Source organism: Mus caroli, chromosome 1 (assembly GCF_900094665.2).
Source record: "Mus caroli chromosome 1, CAROLI_EIJ_v1.1, whole genome shotgun sequence".
Lineage (NCBI taxonomy): Eukaryota > Metazoa > Chordata > Mammalia > Rodentia > Muridae > Mus > Mus caroli.
Window position 1 is genome coordinate 113442079 of NC_034570.1, and position 24675 is coordinate 113466753.

The 24675-nt window shown below is 47.1% G+C and overlaps 1 protein-coding gene across 5 annotated transcripts in view; it reads left to right on the forward strand.

Moving 5' to 3' along the window:
• Ccdc93 (coiled-coil domain containing 93) overlaps nucleotides 1-24675 on the forward strand; it is a 72823-nt gene that overhangs the window by 13091 nt on the left and 35057 nt on the right. For 2 of the 5 annotated variants that reach the window (XR_003836725.1, XM_029477817.1), the window contains exons 5-12: nucleotides 2169-2267; nucleotides 3669-3725; nucleotides 11409-11509; nucleotides 12655-12672; nucleotides 15945-15981; nucleotides 16361-16453; nucleotides 16705-16755; nucleotides 17600-17686. Coding sequence is in view for 4 of the 5 variants with exons in the window: in XM_029477817.1 (XP_029333677.1) it covers nucleotides 2169-2267; nucleotides 3669-3725; nucleotides 11409-11509; nucleotides 12655-12672; nucleotides 15945-15981; nucleotides 16361-16453; nucleotides 16705-16755; nucleotides 17600-17686 (543 nt within the window). In the remaining variant the exon portion in view is untranslated. The remainder of the gene's footprint in view (nucleotides 1-2168; nucleotides 2268-3668; nucleotides 3726-11408; nucleotides 11510-12654; nucleotides 12673-15944; nucleotides 15982-16360; nucleotides 16454-16704; nucleotides 16756-17599; nucleotides 17687-24675) is intronic. The other 3 variants (XM_029477818.1, XM_021163351.1, XM_029477824.1) reach the window with 3 other exon arrangements.

Genomic DNA, 24675 nt, shown 5'->3' on the forward strand with positions numbered 1-24675 from the left:
CTATCTCTCCCTGATGCTATCTCTCCCTGATGCTCTCTCTCCCTGATGCTATCTCTCCCTGATGCTATCTCTCCCTCTGTTCTGCTTATGTTTTCAGTTAATGTCCAAGGTCTCTGGGGGTGGGGTCGGTGGTAGAGTGGGAATAAATGGAGGATGCTAATAACAGGAATGTTCTTCCTAGGATATGCACAGCACAGGAATGTGCCCTGTGGTGTATGTGCTGTGTAGCGGGTTTTTTTTTGTTTGTTTTTTGGTTTTTTTTCATGAAGTCAACTTATTTGGGGCAACTGCTTCCTAATCATGTCTTTTACTCGTGTTGGCCACCTTTTAAACAGAATTTGAGTCCTTGCGATGATTCTGGACGTAAAGATTCTGTGAAATCCCAGTGACCTGAATTTGATTCCTAGGCCTCACATAAAGATGGAAGAAGAGAAGTAACTCCACAAAGTTGTTTTCTGACCTCCACATGCAAGCCATGACACACAAGTCATTAGTAAAAATGAACTATAGATCTCCCTATTCCTACCTTATGGAGTGCCTCCCTATGGGTTATATACCTAGGTGCCTAGGCAGCTGGACCTGGCTGAGTTTGCTGTGCACTTGATAAATAAACTACCACTGTCCCCATATTGTTTTGAGGATGTAAGAGTTCTCTCTGAGGAGGGACTGTCAACTCTAACAAATGGTTCTTTCTTCTGATGTGCTTGTGAATAATGGAAAGAATGAATGAAGAACAGGCATTATCCACAGTGTGTGAGTGTGTGTGTGTGTGTGTGTGTGCGCGTGCGCATAATGTGCATATTTATGTTTGTGCATACGTTGTGTGATAAAACGTTTTCTGGGAAGACGTAACACATATGCCTACTCACCTAAGATAGGGAACCCACAAAAGATTAAAGTACACATATCACCGAAGTCCAATCCAGTAAACCAATGGGGGTTTTATTAGAGTTTCTTACAGGAATCCGTTCACGTGAAGGCTTACTTACAGGAGCAGAAAGGACTCAAAGCCAGCTGGGAATCTGAGTACACTGCACGGCCTGCTGCTTGTGGCCTGTGGCAGGTTGGAGAGGATCCCTTCCAGCTCTAAGCTCTGCCAGGCAGCTTCCCTGGTTTCCGTTTCTTCTAGGCTGCTGGTCTTGTCTCAGGGTCTTCTTCACTTTGGTTGTCTGAGCGTCTTCTTTGCAGGTTGGCTTCCTTCTGTTTGAGGGGAATTCTCAGCTTTTATTATTTACTCTGCCAGGGAAGGGTCTAGTGAATCTGGTTTGTTTCAGGGATTTCCTGATGTTATTTTGGTCTTGTTTACATTCCAGTCCTTGCTTAAAGAGCTTCCCTGTTTCAGTCTTGAAGGAAAAAAACTACACAACAGTATATGTGTTTTAATTACATGATGTCTTTTAATTGGAAACTAGGACTAGCAAAGCCAACTGCTTCCAGATACCAGCCTCATGAGACTGGGAACTTGAATAGAAAGCCCATGTTAGTCACTTGATGTGGAAGCCTCCCAGTTGTAACTCCCAGTTTTATCTTGTAGCTGCAGATCATTTGAGTAGAGTAATGTAGTGTCTGTGTAAGGTTCTATAAAGGTTGTACCTGAAATGTCACAAGGATTCAGAGAATGTTCTAGCCAGTGATCCCAGTGCCTCAGTCCCTGTACTGCTGCAAACTCTTCTACCACGTGAGGATTTCTTTCATCTAGCAGAAGAGGGGTTGTCTCAAGTGGTCTCTGTAGTGTCTGTCTGTCTGTCTGTCTGTCTCTGTCTCTCTGTCTCTCTCTCAACCACCCATTGACATTAAGATGAATGCATACCTGTCATCCCAGCATGTGGGATCATGCTCACCCACACAGTGAGTTTGAGGTCAGCCTGGGCTCCATGAGACCCTGCTCCAACAACAAAAGGAATGCCAAGGAACTCCCCCTTCTCTTGAAGAGACAGACAGGCCTATAGCTTTTAAATGCTGCACAGTTACTTAAGGCTAGTCACACGAGGTTACTGGGTCCTGTCACCTCAGAGGCCCAACTGGCTGCTCTTGTCGATTAGCAGTGTGTTCTCATGGTTTCTTCCCACCTGGGCAGGTCAGTTGTGCCGACATGAATTCCCAGGATGCGCAGTTTCCCTGCAGTAGGAGTCCGTTCCTGTCATCTCACACCTCACTTTCTCCCACAGTGGCTGGTGAAACGAGCTATAGAAACAAAGGAAGAGATGGGTGACTACATCCGCTCCTACTCCATCTCCCAGTTCCAGAAGACCTACAGCCTCCCGGAGGTCAGTGCTCTGCCCCGCTTCCTTCTGCTTACTCACTGTCTGTCCTGGTATACTTAGTTTCTTCCTCTTTCAGGTGTGTGTGGATTGAGTGTGCTTGTGTGTTTACATGGGTGCAAGTGCCTAAGGAGACCAAAGACATCAGGTTCCCTGGAGCTGGAGTTGGGAGGTGGCAAGCCACTGGACCCGCATGCTAGGAAGCAAACTTGAGTCCTCTTGCAAGAGCAGTAAGAGCTCAGCCGTTGCCGTAAATCTCCAACCCCAGTAAGCCCATGCAAAGGACACACAGCTCGGTTGTAATATTTATAAGCTACACGCCTGGATTGGGTAATATACCACTACACTATTCTATTCCAGGTATGAGATCCCTTGCTACTTGTGGCTCCTCCAAGCCATGTGGTTCTGCTCCATCTCCCTTCCACCTCCTCTTCCTCTTCCTTCCTCTCTCTCTTCTGTCTCCTCCTCTCTAAAACTTCCAGCCCCACCTTCCCTTCTACTGCCCAATCACAGGCTCTGGCTTTTATTTGACCAGTTAAAATGGGGAGGAGGTTCACATGTAATCACCTGAGTATGTGATCCCCTGCTCATCGGGGCAGCCCCTGTTGAGGAAGCAGAAATAGTATCAAAATACAAACAGCAGCATGGCGATCCACAACACTCAGCCACTGAGCCACCTCTCCAGCTCTCTGGGGTGTTCTCACAGTCTTTAATGTTATACATGTTTAAGGTGTAGCTTGATCATATCTACTTCCAACACCTTTCCTGCCCACCCTGGGCAGTCTCTAACATGTTCCCTTCCCACACCCATGCCCTCCTTCTGTAATGTCTATTACCTGACTGGTTCAGGTAGTGCTCCTTGCTGGAGCATTGACGGATCTTGTACAGATAGCCACCATCATACAGTGACTTCCAGTGTAGAGAGCCATGCCATGTGTTCACAGCCCTCCCCCGCCCCCTCCATCTCTCACATTCCCTCTGCATTTTCCTCTCTGATGTCCCCTGAGCCATGCAGCAGTCCCAAGCGTGTCCCATGTCCCATTTAAGGCAATAGTACCAGCACTGTCATAAAAGCTAGGTAGGTCCCTAGGGTTCCCAGGCTAGCCAGTTTTGCTTACTTGGCCAGCTTCAGGACAGTGAGAGACTATCTCTGGCTAATCGGCACCTGAGGAAGAACAACTTCGGTTGTCTTCTCGCCTCTACATGCACGCACACACATGTGAACCTGCACATACACGAACATACACATACCTAGACACAGACTTTTAAACAGCTCCTTTGGACTTCTTTACGCACAGCAGTGACAAACAACTGTTCGATAAGGGAGATCTGTGTGTGCAGATCTGTGTGTGCAGCTGATTTTTATCCTTAGTAGAATTGGTTGAGTTCCTGTGTTCTGTCTTGCAGGATGATGACTTCATGAAGAGAAAAGACAAGGCCATCAAGACAGTCGTTGACCTCTCGGTAAGTCCTTGCCCCAGCACTGCATAGCCTTCAACCATCCCCTGTGGAAGTCACATGTCCCCCAGATGCTGGCAGCCAGGAATGTATGCTAGACATCCCTGCCTGCTCTACACACTTCGCACCAGGACACAGGAGCCCGTTGCTGCGCTCCAAGTCCCGTAGTGCCAGTTTTAAGGGAGAAAATTCAGAATACAAAGCGTGATCCCCTTCTTAAGCTGGTAGCAGGAGTAACAGCACAGCTCTAGAGAATGAAGCATGGTAGCTGGCGAAGGCAACTCACTGCCCTGCCCCCTCCCCATGGTGGCTCTGGGGAGACAGAGTAGCTTTGAGGTTCTGCAGGAAGGCCACCGTATGTGGTGAGTTCTGGTCACTGGATTCAATACACATGAGCCATGTGCCCGGTGGGGGTGGGGAGCTTTGTTAAGATGCTTCTGGCCAGAGCCAGGAGACTGCAGCCGCTGGCCTTGAGCTCAAGAGAATAAAGCCTCTATGCCTGATGCACAGCCTCTGTCTTCCAGAAGCAGCGTGCTACAGCACACTGTGAGTCTAGCTTATGATGTTGTTGTGTCATAGTGCATTTACTCAATCTCATTTGCAAGGACTCAGCCATAGACAGATGAGAGGACAGGTCTGGTTGCTAGGCCTCACCTTTCACCTTGTTTCAGATGGTGTATTTTGGCTATTTTTTGACTGTGTACAGCAGGCCTGAGAGTTTCTGGTGATTCTCCTGTCTACACTGCCAGTCTCTCTGTAGCAGTGCTAAGATTAAAGATGCTCAAATTATACATCTGTTTTTGTTTTTTGACGTAGCTTCTAGGTCCTTATGCTTCCATGGCGGGTACCTTTTATCCACAGAGCTGCTTATTTTGGTGTTTAAGTTAGTGCTTGTTAAATAGCAAGTCAGCCAGCTTAAATATCAACTGTGCATTTAATGCAGACGACAGGGTGGCAGTAAGATTAGAAGCTGAGTTTGCCTGGCTCATACAGCTTTGTGAGCTGGCTCAGGAATCTCTTCAGAACAGTAATTCTGGACTTGAATTTGTGTTGTCCCATAGTGACGACACTGAAAAGAGCAGGTCACTTGATGGTTGCAGACATGAGCTCAAGCACAGCAGCCTGCACCCCTCCCTCTTCCTCCTCTGTGCTGTCAGCCCCAGGAGGGAAAAACCTTGACAATTTTGTTTTTGAGACAAAGTTACACGGTGTAGCCCTTGAGTACCTTGAAATTGTGGTAGTCCTCCTGCCTCAACCTCCTGAGTGCCTGGGTTACAGGTGTGCACCACCATACCCGGCTTAGCTACACAATTGGTACAGACTCATTGAGTCTGGAGGTGGCACCTGTGCTGGACCCGTGAGAAGAGGATAGTGTCACAGGGACAGCGCTGCTCACTGGAGAGACAGGCAGGAGACAAGGTTGGAGTTGTGTCTGGATAAACATGGATGAATAGCGTCTGTCGTCTCACCGTCTCCGTCACTTAGAACCCAGGGGCTTCACTTGGTTTGCTGTTTTATTACTGTGAAATATTAGGAAAGAAGGAAAGTGGTTGTAAGTGGCAGGTGTCTGCTTTGGGGCGGGGTGTGGCACTTGGTGTAAGCACCTGTGGAGCCCTGGTGGGCGGGAACCAGATTAGTTTACAGCTCCCAGACTGAAGAGGCTCTGTTAAAGATGCCGCAACGGTCAGCTTTGATTGTCAATCTGACACAATCTAGAATCACCTCGGAAGACAGTCTCAATGAGGGATTGTCTAGACCAGGTTGGCCTATAGGGGGCTGTCTTATTTATTCACTGATGTGGAGACCCAGCCCACTGTGAGCAGCGCCGTTCTCTAGAAGGGTTTCTGAGCTGTGTAAGAATGGAGAAAATGAGCTGAACACAAGCAAGCGAGGTGCATCGCTCCTTTCTCTCTGCTCAGACAGTGGAAGTGATGTGGTCAGCTGTCTGATACCTGCTGTGACTTCCCACGTGGTGGACCATAATCCAGAACAATGAGCTAAATGATCCCTTCCTTCCCTAAGCACCTTTCCTCAGAGTGTTTTAATCACAGCAACAGAAAGGAAACTAGCCCAGTTATGCTGGGCTGTGAGAATGAGTGACTGAAGGCCAGTGGAGGCAGCTTCCCCTTTGAGTCAGGTGCGGTATGGCCCACGGGAGCCTTCCAGTGCAGAGCACTAGATTGGTAGTGGCGCTTCACTTCTCTGGATTTCAATAAAGAAGCTGTCCCTGGCGATAGTGAGGGCAGCGATCAGAGAGTTGACACGTCAGGGGTACACATCAAGGGGTAGGTAGTGCTCTCCCTGCCTTGCCATTTCAGATGTGGGCTCAGGGATCACTGTGACAGGTGAAAGCAACTGTGATGGTCCCTTTGAGGAAAGTGGCTGTCAGACACACAGGGGTTCTCTGTGTTAGGGTCACCTTAACTCTTTAATGCCATTCATGTGTTCTTTATCACTTGCCAAGGCAAAGTGTCAGAACAAGGAGAACTGATCAGAGCGAGGGAGAACGTATTTGAAGAGTCCTCGTGCTGATGTCATTCCGTCGCTGTCACTTAATGCTTTGTTAGCTATGGGCAGGTTGTTTAAACCCAGGACCAGTGAGACGCCTCTGTGGATCAGGATGCTTTCCAAGCTAATAACTTGAATTTGATTCTCATCCCAGACTCCATGTGATGGAAGGAGAGAACTGACTCCCACAGGTTGTCTTCTGACCTCTGCATGTGCACCATGGCATACCTGTGCACCCTCCCTCAGACATACACGTAAGAGAAATAGTGAGATAGAAATCTAAGCTCTGCAGGTCTTATCTCTAAGCAGAAATAAGAATGGGAGGCAGTGCATAGGAAGTAGCCAGTGCAGGCCTGGCATGTGCTCATAGCGAGACAGCAAGGCTGGGAGGTGACTCCATAGGGAAAGGGCTGGCCACATAATCTCGAGGGCCTGGGTTTGAGCGCTGGAACCCACATGAGCTTGCAGTCTAGTTGCCAGGAGACAACATGAGAGGATCCCTGGAGTATGCTGGCAGCCAGCCTAGCCACATCTGTGAAGTTTGGTAAAAGTGAGAGACCCTGTCTCATACAACCTCCCACAAGCTGTCCTCTGACCTCCACACCCAGGCTGTGGGCATATGCCTGTGTGTGGGTGTATGCAGGCACATACACACATACTAAAAAAGGGAACAAATAAATAAAACGTACATTTTTTTTTTAAACAAAACAAGGTAGAAATCAACCAAGGAGGATATCTAGAGTTGACGCCTCAACTCCACAAATCATGTGCACCCCCAAACAAACACATATACAAAGAGAAAACATAAGAAGTTAACTCTATATAATAAACGTCTAAAGTATTTCATTTTTGATTTCTTTGTTGTGTGTGTACACACTTGTACATGAGTATATATGAGTATACATGCCACAGTGTCCTCCTGCTGCCACCTGGGTCTCAGGGATTAAACCCAGTCCTAAGGCTCAGCAGTATGCAGTCTGACCCACTGAGGCATGTGGCTGGCCCTGTGTGACTTTTCAAAAGTGAACATAGCCATACAGTATTGTTAATCTCAGACTTGAAATTGACACAGTCGTGTTAACAATGAACGAGACACTGGACGTGTCCCAGAAGTTTTTGTAGTTTGTGGTCTGTTGGAAGGAGCTGCCCATCCCAGAAGCCATCAGTGGCAGAAATGGGGTAAGATGCCTGTTGCTTGAAGAGTGACTTAGCAGGAGCTCTGTACATGGCTTGCAGTAGCTGGTGTTAGGTCTTCATTGACCAGGCTACCCCATACCTCAGCTACAGATGGTACTGTGAGTGGTGGGAGAAGGTCAGCTAGAGAGGCAGCCCGTGGGTGCTGGAGATACTGGCACATGCAAGTAAGGAGAAAAGCCAAGGCATTTGGAGCCTAGTGCTGTCCTAGGCTAGAGCTATCCTAGGCCCAACACTATATCCTAGGATCTTGGACAAATTATTTATTTAGTTGGGGGAGGAGGGTTGTTTTGGTTTTTTACTGAAACAGGTCTCATGTACCCCCAATTGCCTTTGACACTGTATAGCTGGGGATGAGGGATAACACTGAACTTCTAATCCTCTTCCTCTACTCAGGAGAGCTCAGCAACAGGCATATTCTACCAAACTCTGTTTATGTGGTCTGAGGATGGAAGCCAGGACTCATGGATGCTAGGCCAGCACTCCATCAGCTGAGCCGCATCCCTAGCCCCTGCTTCTTTAGCCTTACACTGAGAATAATAGTGTGTGCCCTGCCTTTGCCTCTGCCTGAGCAGTTTCAGAGTGCCAAAGGTAAGATGCATATGAAGGTGCATTCTTAAAGTGTACACGGAGCCTGCCTGCGGCCGCTGTGCAAGATGAGCACTCCCCTTGGCTCTGGTTTTCCTCATGCTATTGTCTTGAAGTCTTTTCTTAGAAGAATCCAATTTCCTGTCTTGAGTCATTGGCTCTTTCACTGGTAACTGAGGAGAACAGCAGTTAAGCGCAATTATGCAGTGTTATTATAATAGGCGAGCTTGGTGGGAATTAAATTACATGCAGTCCCAGGTTCAGGGGCCCATTCTCCTTTTCATTTCTGTATAAGTCTGGCTTGTGTTATTTATAGTTTGCTGTTTGTATAGACAATGGGAGTGAACTAGGGGATATTTGTGGAAGGACTTTATGAGAGCAGCCCTCAAGCCAGATATTGCCAGATATTTGATGCAAAATGTGAGATGGGCCAGTGAGCTGGCTTAGTGGGAAAGGTGGCTTGCTGGCAAACCTGAGAGAACCAAACCGGCTCCCGCAAGTTGACCTCTGACCTCTACATGCACAAGTGTGATCACACATACAATAAATACATGTTTAAAAAGTTGAGATCATTTGTGTGTCACAGGTAAACATAACTTCATAAAGAAAAGTCCAGTGAGGCGTAGGAAGCTGGGTTATCTCCAAGGAAAGGTCCTGAGTGAAGTGCTATGTTTGAAGGTACTTATCCTGGGCCGGGCCGGCTAGGGACAGGCTTGTGCTGTCACAGTGCCCATTGGTCCACATACAGAGCCATCTCAGCAGTCAGGAAGGACATTTATGGGGGGTGGGGTGGGGGTGAAGTGACAAATCAGGCCATCAGAAGGTAGACACTAGCAATTGATTATTGAACATGTACCGCATGCCACATACTTTGATCAAGATAGACAGATAGATATAAATATGTCACATGTATACATATGTACAGATATGTGCACATTCAACCAGAATGTGTGCCTTACAAAATAGACCTATATTTATTGTATGTAGTGTGTTGATTACATACAATAGCAGGACAGGTAACTGTAGTCCTACCTGCTCTTTAGGCTGAAGCAAGAGGATCTCTTGAGACTTGAGACAAAGAGTTCATCTAGATAATAAAGCAAGGCGCTGTCTTAGAAGAGGGGGAACAGATATAGGGCATTTTAGTTTTCTTAAGCTTTTTGATAGTGAAGCTTCGGGGCACATTTCTGTTACTGTGACAAAATCCACCAACAGAAAGCAACTTAAACAAGAAAGGGTTTATTTTGGTTTCCAGTTCCACAGGGATAGAGTCCACCATGGTGGGGAATTCCTGACTGCCAGGAAGCAGAGTGCTTGCATGTCCTCCACACACAGGAAACAGAGAGAACAGGAAGTGGGTGCCAGGCACAAAGCCATCACAAATCACGTACTCCTTCCATCAAGGCTGCACCTCCTGAACTTTCCATAGTCTTTCCAAACAGCAGCACCAGCTGGGACCAAGCCTGTGGGGACAGTTTACATCCAAACCACAACATCCACATTGCTTTCCAATGTTAGACTATGAAAGAACTGTGGTCTCCTTTACCATGTAGAGAGACCTTTTAGGACAATTGATTATCACAGTGTCTGATAGTGAGCTGGTTTGTGGGAAGGTCAGCGCATGATGGCTGTTCACTTGACAGGCTGTGTTCGGTTCAGAAGACCAGAGGAGACCTTCCTTTATTTCAAAGCCAGACAGCATCATAAAGAGATGCTCTTCTAAAGTCATCTAGACTTTTGGTGTGATTTTAATAAAAACAAAGAGTTTGCATAAGGAACCTAACAGGCAGGTGCTGGGATATGAATAGGCATGAATTTAGATAGAGCAGAGCTGAAGGCTTCAAGCGTGATCTTAAGACGAGAGGCACTGAGCGGCAGTGGGTCATTGGAGTCCGGGGCCTGCCTGTGTGAGGCGGCTTGTGGTCAGAAGTCTAGACGCCCGGTGGGTAGGACGGGATGCTCTGTTTTCCATGTGTAAAACTATGACCTTTCACTACACCACAGAGATTTTAAAGCTAAACATAAACTATAATGTGAATATATTTCCTTCTTATGATAACATATAAGGTGTTTTCTTCTGTGTCTGCTTGTCTCATTGTTCCTTGCTTAAGTAAGCTACATGTGTTGGTTTCCTTTGTGTTGTTACAAAAAACACCCTCACAAAAAGGTGAGAGAGGGTTTATTAAGGCTGCAGTTGCAGTTAATAAGGCTTCCAGGTCGCAGCCCGTCATTATAGGGAGGTCAAGACAGGAACTTAAAACAGCCAGTCACAGCCACAGTCAGAGCAGAGGAAATGAGCATGTGTGTGCTTAGCTCGCCGCCAGCCTTCTCTGCTCATGAGATGGCGCTTAACCAGAGGGAGGTTAAAATGTGGGTGTGTGTGTGTGTGTGTGTATCTATATCTACCTACCTATCTATCTATCTATCTATCTATCTATTCCTCATGGTTGTGATCACAGGTTGAACTGATCTAGACAGTTCTTTACTGAGAATCTACCCAGGTGATTTTAGATTGTGTCACACTGACAGTTAAAACCAACAATTACAGTGTAAAATCTGGAATTAGAGGAGCATATTGTTAAAACGACCTTAGCCAAGTCCATCAGCAGCTGTGTACAGAGCCGGATGTAGCCACACATGCGTGCATCATAATCCCAGCACTCTGCAGCTGGAGGCAGGATCCGAAGTTCAGGGCCATCCTCAGCTGCAGAAGGAAAGGGAAGGAAGGGAGGGAGGGAGGAGGGGAAAGAGAAAAACACAGTCTCGAAGCCGGGTCCTGTCAGTGAGCTTCTGCCCTGGCCATGAGACCTTTTCCCTTCTTGGTACATGAGGCTTGTGGCCCCCACCTTGTTGCAGTGGTAGAGGCAGCTCCAGCATGGCTAAACCTTGGGCTCCAGCTTCCTGTGTGTTACACTGGCAGAAATACAAATGAGGAGAGTGGGGGGTTATTTGGCTATTGTCTATTGGTGAGGGGCACTCAGGGCATGAACTGGGGCAGCTGCTACCTCACAATAAGCCCAGAGAGGGAGTGCACAAAAGCAAGCGTACTGCATAGTGCCCAGCTGGCTCTCTCTTCTCTCTTACAGTCTGGGCCCACCCCCAGGGAATGGTACCACTGACTCTCAGCCTCAGTGTTCTCACAGTGATTAAGGCAATCAGGACAATCTCCCACAGACAAGTTCACAGGCCAGCCTGATCTAGACTCTTCCTAGGTGATCCTAGCTTGCCTTAAGTTGAAAGTTAGCATTATCACACCTAGACTCTGTCCTGCTGCTCCTGATGTGAGCTAACCGGGTGGGTGCCCCCATCCGTTAGTAAAGGTCTACTCTGCTGGCATGGCTGGAGGCACCCAGCCACAATCCAGGGGAGCCTCTCATGTTGCCTTTCTCGTCCCCTCAGGATGCTTACAAGCCCCGGCGAAAGTACCGACGGCAGCGGGGTGCAGAGGAGCTGCCGGACGAAGAGTCCCGAGTCCACTCCACACTTCTGGAATATGGCAGGTACAGAGTGGGTACTGGTCAACCCCCAGCACCACATGAAAAAGTCCAGAGTGGCAGCGCACACTTGTTATCCCAGTGAGGAGGTGGAGACAGGGAGATAGATGCTGGGGCTCCGTGGCCAGACAGCCTAAACTAAGCCTGTTGAGTAAGATCCAAGCCACTGGGAGACCCTACCTCAAAAACCAAGGTAGACCCTGTCCTAAAAAGAAGGTTGTTCTCTGACTTCTACTTCCCTGTATACATACACAAAAGAATATGTATTGATATATTTAGCAGATGGATAGATAGATAGATAGATAGATAGATTTATAGAATATACATCTAAATAAAGACTTTTTGAGTTTTCATGTTAGCCCTCTCTCATCCTCAAGGGTGCTTTTCCCTTCTTAGTAAACTGTCTCAAGAAAGAGAGAAAGAAAGAAAGAAAGAAAGAAAGAAAGAAAGAAAGAAGAGAGAGAAAGAGAGTATGTGTGAGAGAGAGAGAGAGAAATGGAAGGAAGGAAAGAAAGAAGCAAGCAAGCCAACAATTAATTTTTTGTTAATTAAAATTGGACAGCTGCTGGAGTGGTGGGGTATGCTGTTAGTCTGAGACTGGCTGACAGAGGCAGGTGGATCTCAGTGAGTTTGAGACCAGCCTGGTCTACAGAGTGAGAGCTCCAAGCTAGCCAAGGCTACATGGTGAGATCCTGTTTCAAAAAAGAATGGAGAGAGAGAGAGAGAGAGAGAGAGAGAGAGAAGCAAGCAAGCTGGCTTCTGACTGATTGAGTCCACATTTGCAGCTGTGACTTTCTGGTTTTGTCTCTGTGCCCACCTTTGTAGTTCTCTGGAAATGGGTGTGACTGTGCATGGACTCCAACCTTCTTGGAGAGTTGGTGCAGAGGCCAGGGCTTGAATGCCCCTCTTTTTAAACAGACAGTCCACAGAGCATATGCAGCCATTTCATTATGCCCTGCAGCAATCCTTTAGGGCAAAGATCAATCTGAATAGAAAAATGAAAGCCTTAATAGTAAGCCTTATTCTTAAAATTATTTGTCCTGGAGAGAGTTTTACTTTATAGCCTCACTTCTTTAAAAACATGCAAGCACAGGCTTCCCTTGGTCAACACTGGATATTAACCTTGCCCATGTCCTGCATTGTTTACCCAGGGTGACCGATCCCTTGATGTGAGTATGTGCCTGTGTCTCCTGCCTATGTGTGGGGATAGTGTTCCAACTCTTGTTGTGTGGCTGATGCTAACTCTCTCACTAGCATCTCCCTGTGTGTCTTATGGCGCCTTCTGCTGAGAAATAGTAGTAAGCAAGAGGAAATTAGACTTAGCTGTTCTAGCTTTCCAAGGAAAGGCAGTGCTTATTAGTGTGCGTGTATGTTGTGTGTGTCTGTGTGTGTGTGTGTGTGTGTGTGTGTGAGAAAGAGAGAGGGAGGGGGGACAGAGACAGAGACAGAGAGATGAGGGCTGTGTGCAAGCCATGGCCTGTTTGTGTACAGGGTAAGTTTTCTCCTTTCACCTCCATGTGGGCTCTAGGATCGAATCAGGTCTTTGATCTTGCATGAAAGCACCTTTACCCATTGAGCCATCTCACCTGCCTCTCGTGGTGTGGTGGTGTTTGGCTTTGTTTATTTGCTTGTTTTGGGGTGATTCTCTGAGGTCATCTCTCTCCCACAAATGAAACTAGTGTTTCAGAAGCTACGGAGTCTGTTCAGCATTCTGTCTGCTGCTGAGAATTGAATATGTTTTTCCAATTCAGAGACCATTCATACCAGGGACATTATTTTGAGAGGGAGCAGGAACTGTATAAAATTAAAGTGCATAGCCCCTTGTTAAAAATTGTTAACAAAGGCCTGGAGAGGTGGCTTATTTGGTAAAAGTGCTTGCTTTACCATCACTAGGGCTGAAATCCAGTCCCAAGAACTCACAGTACAAAACTGCCTGTGATTGGCATTCACTTGTAACTCCAGGGCTAGAAAGGCAAAGGCAGAAACATCCTGGGGCTTCACTGCAGCCAGCCTCACCTAACGGGTGAGCTCCAGGCCAGTGCAAGACTCTGTCTTAAAAATGAGGTGGACACACTCACACACACTCACAAATGAAAAAGGATTGTGCTGAAAGTGTGGTGTGACCTCTGTCTACACTGTGGAGTAGCTGGGAGCTCCCAGGAACCGAATCATGGGATTCAGTCACTCAGACTCCAGACTATGTCCTGGAACTACAGATTTAAGTCATCCCACATTCTGGGTTCCAGTGTGGAAGCAGTTTCATATCTTAAATCCGGGCACTTTTCATATACACTGGTGGAAACGTTAGGGTTACGGCACACGTAGAGAAGTCACAGCCTTGGATGTCATCTCATAACTCTTACCCTTTTGGTTGGTGGGAAAAAAAAAATTTTAAATAGTTTATTCTTGAATCAAATATATGTTACTAAGGCCCTGGAACATGAATTCCTACATGGAAATGGTTTCCTGAAACTACAGAACAAAAGGCTTTTTTAATTAAAACAACATCAGGTAGATGTGTTAACAAACCAAGGAGATGTGCTATGGGCAGAGATGCTGCTGTCCAGTGATGTTCTTAGTGGAAGCAGGAAGTATGCTAAATTCATTTCATCGGGTTGTATCAGATTAGAGGTGGGCAGTGAATGACTGTGAAAAGACTTAAGGATATCACCAAGGTAGTTCAGCTCTGAATCCTCTACATTCCAACCCTCCACAATGCTGAACTTGTAGGTCTACCTTGTGCAAGGTTAGCTCTGATGGGGCTTTTCCTGTTAACTTGGCAGCACTGACTAATCTGCAGAGGCTGCAGTAAGGTCCTGTACAGGACTGTGTGGAGACCCAAACTTTAGCCTTAGGTTGAATTCCCTGTACTTTGGCCCACTGTCCTGCAACGTCTGCCATGCCTGTTTTGGTCTTTTCCAGTTCTATTGCAAAGTTAGGCAATGTTTATAACATCTTACTTCCTGCATTTTCTTTCACTTGTATTTTTTTTTTTAATTCAACAAACATGAGAAACTCAAACTGTAAAAGCAGCAGCATCCACCAGAAGGGTACAGACACGTGCTCAAGCAATTGACCATGACCAACAGAGTGGGGGCTTGTGTGGGTGCTAGAGAGACAGGTCTTGCTCTGTATGTGTGCACTTGGACAAGTGGAAGCTTTTGAGACACAGAGCAGAGAGGCAGATGAAGGGAGAGAACTGGTGTGAGGCTCCAGATGGACAGTAGATGGAGCAGGAGCTGCTCGGATGAGCCTGAGTGGGGCCTTGGAGGAGGGAGCTCGCCAGACTGCTTAGGAGCCAGCAGTGCATCTTGGAAAGTGCGGTTGGATGGGTGGTGGAAGAGCAGGAGGGGAGGGGTAAAGCTACAGACCCTCCCTAGACAGTGACAGCAGCACACTGCTCCCATGGGCAAGGCATGTCCCAAGCAGGGCAGAGCAAAACCTTAATTTGTGTTTCTCTTAAGTGCTTGCATGCAACTTTATTTGAAACTAAGATCTTAGAGGCTGGTTATTCACATTATATCTTTTGTTTGGGGTTGAATCTTTTTTGTGTGTGTTATTGTATTTGCTTTAGAAAAAAAAAAAGCATAGTTTTTGTTTTAAGCCAGAAAATAAACTAACTGAAGCTGAAATGCAGCCATGCGCCTTTAAATTTTAGCTCTGCTGAAGTGAGTCCACATGACTGACATTATGTTTGGGTTATGTGTGAAAATAAAATATGGGCGTGACTTGAAGTCATTAAAGCAATATTAAAGTCTGCATTGGCTTTAAATACATTGTTTGCACAGATGTTTTTAAGGCTTTTAGCTTGCAGTGTGGTTTTGATTTTTAGCTTGCAGTGTGGTTCTGAGATGCAATTCCTGATTCGAAGAGTAACGTGTGCCCTTAAAGGATGCTCTATACTGTCTTAGCATTCCCGTGTATAGTATCTGAACAGCAAATACCGTGACTGGCCAGATTCAGAATCTGATAGGTTATGTTTCTGGGGACACACATGGAATATTTTCTCTAAGCATTGAATAGGCTAAATCCTTTTCATAGTCTGTGGAAAACCTAAGTGCTGGGGCTGGGGAGATGGCCTTTGTGGTAAAGTGCTTGTCACGAAAGCCTGAGGGCCCGAGCTCCTGAGCTCTGTACCCAGCACTGTGTAAAAGCCAGTTGGAAGGGTGTGCACCTGAATCCTAGCGCTGGGAGGCAGAAACAGGAGGGTCCCTGGGCCTTGCTAGCCAGCGAAGTTGGTGAGCTCCTAGTTCATTGAAAAATAAATGTCTCAGAAAAATTTAGAAAGTGCCTGAGGAAGCTATCCAATTTTTGCCAGCCTCTACACTCATGCATACACGCAAACACACACACACATACACAAAGGATCCAATAAAAATGCACTTTTTGGAATTTATTGAGATTTGTGAATAGTAATTAAGTTGTTTCTCATGGCTTACAGGAGATACGGATTTAGTCGCCAGAGCAAAACAGAGAAGGTAAGACCTACCTTCTTACCAGGTGGTGGCAGCAGGCCCTGGGCAGGCAGGGGTCCTGGGAATATACCAGGCACCTTTGTCCCTTGCTTGTTCGTCTTGGTATCTCTAGCCTGCCGCCTCTGCAGTCCAGGAACAGAGGCATCCGAGAGCTATAGAGCAAGGATGGTTGAAGTCCAGCTGATAGATGTGATGCTGTGTCAGACACGCCTCACCGACCCTGACTGGCCTGCATCAGAAGCCTGGAGCCCCCTAGATTATCCAATCTCTTTTATTTGGGCCCCGGATGTTTTCTTTCACAGGCTACCCCTCTGTAAGCCAGCCTTGTTCCTGCTGAGTCTCCAACTCTGGTGCTCAGCTGTTTTCTCATCTTCCCTTCTAGGCTGAGGACAAGAAAACAGCGCTTGCTGCAGGGCTGTCAGCTGCAGAGAAAGCGGATGCTCACGAGGAAGATGAGCTTCAGGCAGCCGAAGAGGTGTGTGGCATGTGGTGGCTCTTGGAGGTTCAAGTTTGGGTCACTTGAGGGAAGCGTTAGCTCTCACCCACAGCTCTCTCAAGCAGCCTTCCACTCACAGTTCCCTTTTTTTGAAATGTTATGAGGTTCGCCATTACCCCTCATTAAAGCAGCAGCTCGGGTTTCACCACAGAGATCTGGGCAGGTGCTCACCTCAGTCAGTCTCACATGGTTGGTCAGAACTGCTCCTCACTGTTCTCTTCCTCTTTCAGCAGCGTATTCAGTCACTGATGACCAAGATGACCGCCATGGCAAACGAGGAGGTGAGGACTTGTGGGGAAGGGGGTTGTGTAGTAGAGATGCAGAGATAGAGACTTGGCCCCATCCTGATCTGTCCTAGGGACCCGAGGCAGGGGAATACCTCTTCAGAGCCCTCTGTCTTCAGAAGGAAGCCTTTTATAATGCTTAGCACTGACATCAGGGCCTTCTAAGAAGGAACCTGTTGGTGCCATCTGTTCCTGCAGGGGTAATGCACTGACCTTTACGGAAGAGAAAGGGTCAGTCCTGCTTATCTGAAGCCGTGGGAGCCCCTGTCTTCTTCTGAGATCAGCTGTCTAGGAGATGAAATCCTAAGTTGCCAGAGAGCCTTCTCACAGGTCAAGGCCTGCACAGAAGGAGTAACTCTGTCCCTGGATGTGATCATTTCTTTCAAGACCAGGAAAGACCTGTGGGAATAAAGAGATAGTTTAGACAGATAGGGCTTCTGATTTCTTTCTATTCTCATCTGTGAGCCTCAGGTCCCCAAACGTCTGGACATGAGGGTGGAGATGAAGGAATCCTAGAGGTACCCTGGTCTTAAAGAGGAGCCAGTACCTAAGGGGAAGTTAGAAAGGATACCCAAGACCCAAGACCAGAGGGGAAGCTAGCATAGCTACTAAATGACTTGAGAGAGAGTGGTCGTTCCAGGGGCAAAGGAAGCAAACATAGCCAACTGAGTAACTCTGGAGACAGGAGAGGCAAGGCAGCTCTGACACCTGTCCTGAGCCTTGTGGGTGAGTCAGAGGTCAAAGCCAAGTGCCTTTCCTGGGGCAGTGCTGTGTATTTTGTATTTAGACTAAGCTCTGTGATGGGCATGTGTCCCTAAGAATATATGTCATGTGATTGCAGAGCCGTCTCACCGCAAGCTCCGTGGGCCAGATCGTGGGTCTCTGCTCTGAGGAGATAAAGCAGATTGTGTCTGAGTACGCAGGGAAGGTACGTGACTGCCTGCCAGCGCCTGGGTCTTGGGTCACACCCATGGCTTCATCCTCCCCTTCCCAGAAGCACCAGCACCAGGCTTACCCATGCACAGCCATCTACACCCGCCCATGAGCTAAATTCATTTGGTTCCAAGGTGCTAATTTTTTTCTATAAATATTAAGGGAAAAGTCTGTCTTGAAATAGCAGTCACATCTACTATGTCACCACCTGCAAATCCAGGCAGTCATCTTTCCTGCCCTGTCAGGCTGCTTATAACTCAGGCTTAGTTTGGCCTTTTTGCCTTTAAGGAGATAAACTTCATAACTTAGCCAAGCCCAAGGCAGAAGTTTTTGCTGGACACTTTATTATTAAGAAATGTGTAGATTGAACAAAAGCCTCAATCATATTTCAATATTATTTCTCTTCCCACCCTAAGGAGAGGCCAGGGGGCCTTAAATATTTCAGAGATGGAGTGATGACCATTTTTAAAATAGCTTTAATTTTTTATTTATTATTGATCTATTGGAGTGGGGAGGAGGGTTATCACAGCATACATGTCGAGGTCAGAGAGCAACTTTATGGAATAGATTTTCTCTTTCTACCTTTATGTGGGTCCCAAGGTTGAACTCCCAGAGCAAGCACCTTCCCCTGCTGAGCCAACTGGCCAGCCCAGTAGTGAATCATTTTGCACATAACTGAGTCTAGTGTGGCTGTGCTTTGGCCTGGGTGAGAGATGATTTACAAGGCTCTCTTGTTTTTTTCATTTCCTGTTGTGATAAAATGCCCCATGAAAGCAACTTCTGGGAAAAAGGGCTTCTTTGGCTCACGGTTCTGGGTTATAGTCCATCTTTGCTGGGAGGTGGAGTCAGGAGGAATGTGAAGCAGCTGGTCCCAGCCACAGTGAGAGCAGAGGGCAGTCAGTTAATGCGAGCATGAGCATGCGAGCGGTGGCTCCCTCTCCTGTTCCTATGCCCAGGGCCCAGCCCATGAAATGTTGCCTGTGTACCTTCCCCACTCCACCCAGCTACGAAATTCTCTCACAGTCATGCCCACAGGCTAACCTGATCTAGCCAGATCCTCACTGAGCCTCACTTCCAGGGTGAGTCTAGACTGGGGCTAGTTTTTGACTAGAGCTGACATCAGAAGGGTCTGTTTGCTCGTCCCTCCTTTCTCACCTGTGCTCTGAGCGGCACGGCTGGACTGGCCCTGATTGTCTCAGATGCCTGGGGGGACAGAGTAGTTCCACTCGGCCCTTAGAGCTCCGGTGGTGATTGTGAAGGATGCTTGGGGAATTGCTCTCCCCTAGGGCCAAAGTGAGGTCTCCAAGGCATGGAGCTTCAGAGCAGGACAGTGCGTAGGTCGATATCTGGGGTGGGTTTCCTTGAATCCCTGCCGTCCAAGGGTATGCTTCTAAACATGGCTTTCCCTAGCTCTCATGTCTTTGCATGTATCACCTAGAAAGGGGAGCACTGGCGTGCCATCTGAGACTAAACCAAGAGAGATTTTGCCTATGTAAATGTACAGTAAACTCAAAAGATTGCAGTTCATAGTTGTGAAAGGGGAATAAAAATCACTGCCCCAGAAGTGTCCTGGTCTCCTGTCAGTCGATCTAAGTAGCAAGGCTGTGAGTCTGACATAATTCTAGACTGCCTGTAAAGAGCTTTAGTCAGCGAAGTTCAACAGGAAGGAGAACTAGATGTGTTTCAACTCTGCCTGTGTATAAATGTGATTGTGTGTCTGTTTCTGTGTGCATATAAGTGGATTTGTGTGTCTCTGTATGTGTATTTATGTATGTGTGTGCATTGGTATTTGTGTATATGTCAGTGTGTATATATATTTATGTGTATGCATGTGTCTGTATCTCTGTGTATATGTTTGTGTGCATATGTGTCTGCATGTATGTTTGTGTGTATGCTTATCTGTGTATATGTCTGTTTCTGTGTGTGTGTGGGGGGGTGTCTACGTGTATAATATATGCCTGCTTGTTAGCATGGGGCATGCATGTGGAGGCCAAAGGTTGAAAATGACTTGTGAGGCCTGGCCCTCTCCTCCTACCTTATGGGTCTCAAGAGTTGAGCTTGGGTTGTCAAGCTTGGCTACAGGCATCTTTACCTCCTGAGCCAGTTCTCTGGCCCTCAGTCTCTTACTGCGATTAATGCTTTCACTAGGTTTCATTGATTCTGCTATACAGGTCTATCCTGGCTTTTCCATTTGTATCCACTTACCCTACTACTGTTTGTCAGAGAACATCTTTGTTTCCCTGTGACACTTGAGCTTTACTCTGCTTTTGTGTTTCCTGTCTGATTTAAAATACAAACCAACCTTTGTTTCTTATTCTTCTGTTTGCTTCAGGCTCCATCAGGAAACCTTGCTGTTGTGTTTGCTTCCTTCTGTCTTGTTGTAGCATCCAGCCAAAGACTGGTTGTGTTCAACCTGGACCCCACTCGTGGGTCGCATTGGGTTTATTGCTGCATGTCACACCTCTGTAGAGGTGCACAGCAGCTAGTTAAGATGGTGCTGAAAGGTTTAGCTCTGTGTTGGATGCTACAAGGAAGGGCCTGTGACCTTGACTCTCAACATGGGCTCCCACATACCACACCTGTTGCTTTGTTGTCTTCTTGTCTCAGCACCATAGGTTGGCTTGGGACTGGGCTCTGGTGTCCTCTGAGATGGGCATTGCTGTTGTCAGTTTTGTTAGTAGTACCACTGTGGTCAGAGATGAAGACAGAGTGTTCCAAGCAGACTCCATTAGTGCCATTTGAGAATTGTCCAAGCTGGACTGTTACCTGTGTGCATTTTTCTTTAGTGAGGAGAAAGGACCAAACCACTTTCGCAAGGTAGAAAAGGTAAAGAAGATTTTTGGCAACAAAGGATAAATTGAACAGCCTGCCTAAAGCAAGTGCTTGAAAGAAAAGGGCTGGGCTTTGGGATCTAAAAGTGAGGAAGAAATAAGAAAGTAAATGTCAGACTTGGCTTTCAGTTTTAAGGTTCACAGGTTCCTCTGACAGCGTGATGTGATGAGTAGCCCATGTGCTTCGACGCAGGCTGTGAGATAGCTAACTCACTTTACTACGCTTCTTGTAAGGCTGCAGGTTGGGGGGCGGGGGGGGCGGTATGACAAAGCATTTGTAGTTGTCATCCACGAGTGAGGCTCTGGGCTCGGTAGGCCCCATCTCCCTGTTCCTACCTGACACTCTCAGAATGTTCTATAAGGCCTCACGGAGCCTTTTATTGTTGATATCTAACTTTCTCCAGAGAGGAGCCTCTCACTGTGGTTTGCAGACAACATAGCAGCCTGAGTGTCCAAGCTACTCTGACCTCACCAATCCCAGGGGCGTCCTAAGAAGCAGCCCGGCCGGGGCCCTAACGCTGCTGCTGCTGCTGCTGCTGCTGAGTCAGCCTTAGCTGATATGTCTGTGGGAGGTCCTGATGGGTCTTCTGGGGGATTCTGTGGGTCTGAAGGTGTAGGGGATCTGTGTTCTGCAAACAGAGTCTGCATGTCCTCTCTGTTGGCATCTTGTACACTTTTAATTCATGACTGTTCATGTGTCAGCAGTCAGTCTTCACCTTCTACGTTGTCTGAAACCTCTCTTGTTCTGTACTGAGTTCTACAGCCTTGCTCACCCATTTGCTTCCAGAATATTCTTCTGTCTCTACCTGTAGGAATGCCGCACCATCTCCCCAGCCCAGCATTTTTAATGCTAAAAGAATATTTAACTGCTTCTCTTTTTTACACCTTTATTTACTTGTGTGTGTGTTTGTATGTATGGGAGCAAGGAGAGTGCGTGCTGTGACTTATCTGTGAAAGTCAAAGACAGCTTTCTAGACTTGGTTCTCTCTCCCACCATGTGGGTCCTAGTGTTGAACTCATGTTGGGCATGGTGGCAAGTGCCTTTACTCAATGAGCATCTCGCTGGCTGAGATAAGTTGGTTTTTCCAAGCTGTCTTCTTGCTTAAGACCTTCTGCCTCCCTCCCTCTTCATACATATTTGTCCTTGTCTGTTGCTGTCAAAATGGACCACATTCTATTGTTTAATTGAGCAACTCACTTACTAAATACCACGGTTGTTGGTGCCGGGGAAATAAGTCTGTAATGTTATAGACATTTGCAGATGAAGAAAGTGTGGGTTATAGAGGCTCAGTCATTTCTCCATTCCTGTGCAGCTCTAGTACGTTCCTGGTTCATGCAGGACCACCTGCCTTTACAGCCTGTCTGTTTAGCCAGCTGGAGGGTCATGGGGGATGGGGTGAATGTATGTGCCCTCTGTAGTTCTTCTTCTGAGCCTGCAGCAACCACGTGCCTCCTCAGGCATGCACACCTCCACCGACTGCCTTTGCACTGTACTGGAAAGGGTGAGTGCACTAGGTATGGACAAACCGCAGAAGTAAGGGAACCTAGTACAGCCTGGGGCTCACAGAGCACGACAAGCCTTCTGGCTACTGAAGTTGCTTTTACCATCATCATCATTGTCATCATTCTTTTATCATCATCACCACCACTACCACTGCTGTCATCATCGTGTGTGTGTGTGTGTGTTAGACACATGTGCATGTTCTATGTGTAAAGTCATAAAACAACCTTATGAAGGTGGTTTTCTTTTTTCTCCTGTAGTGAGCCAAGGCTTGCACTCCCTTTGCCCCCATACATACAACAAGCACACACCAGTAACTAAATGGGGATCAAGCTCAGGAGACATCTTGCTGGCCTGTGGAAACTATAGAAGTTTCTTCTGGGGTATCCAGTGACTTTTCTTTTTCTTTTTTTCTTCTTTTTTTTTGAGATAGGGATTCCCTGTAGAGTCCTGGCTGTCCTGGAACTCACTTTGTAGACCAGGCTGGCCTTGAACTCAGAAATCTGCCTGCCTCTGCCTCCCGAGTGCTGGGATTAAAGGCGTGCACCACCACGCCTGGCTTTCAGTGACTTTCCATGTCACTGTAGAACACATTATAACATTTTCAAATAGCTCTTTCTAAAGTATAGCACTTTAGGCAAAAGAGATAACTTACCCAATTAAGGCACTTGCTACCAAGTCTGAGGATTGTGGGGGGAGGAGAAAACTGGCTCCAGCAAGTTGTCTCCCCATCTCCACACATGTGTACGCATGCACACACAAAAGGAGTCAGTATCAGTTCTGAGGTAAAATACAGCATCCCAGCCCAGTGCTGTTTCCTGTGTGCCCTCTGTCATCTTATTTCCATGGGGACATGTGCTTATGTCCTCAAGAGCCTTATTTATGGAAGGCATTCTTCTCCCAGCTGGTTCTAGAAGGCCCTGCTCCTGACCTTTTGAGGACTGCACTCTGGCACCCAGTTTGAGAGCACCTTTGTCTCAGCAGATAATTAGACCTGGGGCTGGTCCAAGCATACACATGCAAAACTGCAGAGGAAAGAACCCTCCCTCTGGAGAGCTCAGATGCTCAGCAGCTCAGTGTAGGTTTGCAGGTGGTTCGTTCTCCCCTCCCCACACACACATGATGGTTTTTGTTTTATATTTTATTTCCTTAAAATACATTATTCTTGTATTTTATTTGACAATATCATACATGTCTATAATGTATCTTGGTCATTTTTTTCCCCAATTACCACCTCTCCCATTCCCACTGCGCCCTTTTTCCCAACAAATTCTCCTGATTTTGTATCTTTTGTGTTTTGCTGGTGGTGGTGGTGGTGGTGGTGTGTGTGTGTGTGTGTGTCTCCCACTGAGTTTAATTAAGGCTACTTGGATAAGCCAAGGTGAGGACTGTTTATTGTAGCATGGGCAGACCCTACTAATGGCTACACAATAAAGAAAGTGATTCTCCTTCCCCAGAGCAAGCAGCAACAGCCAGTAGTTCCTTGGGTCACCAGGTGACCTCATGACCTCCTCCCCCTACCCCCAGGATGGAAAGTTGGCTGGCTTGATCTTACAAGTTTCTTGTGCAGGTCACCACAGCCATCCATGAGGTAGGTCATCACTGTGGTGTGCTTGTCCTGCCTAAGAGACAGCGTCTCAGAGTACCCCTTGCCCTCATCTGGCCTGTACTTTTTTTCCATTCCTGTCCCCCTGCCTTCAGTGCACCACAGAGGACTGCCCCATTTAGGGCTGACCTGTTCACATAACAGTGTGAACTGACTGGAAAAGAGTGTCTCTTCACTTCTGCCACCCATGGGCCTGGCCAGTGTGTGTCCCAGCAATGCTGCTGCTAGAGTACTCGAGGGAGAGCCTTATGTTGACCGGCTCCCTTCTGGGCTTCCTGGGAACTCAGCTTTTGTCCGGACCCTTTATGTGTGCTGGCCTTCTTCTTCCTTAAGGCCTTCACTTGAAGGCCTGGCCAACTGTTTTAGTCAGACAGCCTCTTCTCATATTTCTGTATTAAATTCTGAGAGACATTCATCTCGGTGTGACAGGCTCCGGTCATTTATTTTCCTCTCACTCCATTCCTTGTATCCAAGTTGGGATCTGTGATTGGCAGTGCCTCTGTAGACTGGAGATAGTGATTTCCCACAGGAACATGCTGGTCTCATTAAATTAGCACCTAGAGGCCTTAAGGACATTTATATACTAAATCTGATAGGGTGGGCCCAGAAGAAAAAAATTAATACTTTATGTGCCTACTTGAGGTTCTGTCTTCATGTTATGTAACTGCCCTGGTTCTGTGACTTGGCCACTGTTTCTAGGTTATGTGTAATGGCTTCTAACAATAGTTGTAAAGACAATGGGGGGCTTCGGAGATGGCGCCATCACACAGGCATGAGGACCTGAGTTCAGTCCCTAAAACTCACATAAAAGTGGCTGTAGGTGTGGTGAGCACATTTGTAATCTCAATGCTGAAGAAGAGAGACCGGAGGATCCCCAGGGCTTGCTGGCCAGACAGACTACTGTAATCAGTGAGCCCCGGGTTCTAATGAGAGACCCTGCTTCACAGGAAAAGAGTGAACAGCCCCTGATCGACATTCAGACAGGAAGAGAGTGAACAGCCCCTGATCGACATTCAGACAGGAAGAGAGTGAACAGCCCCTGATCG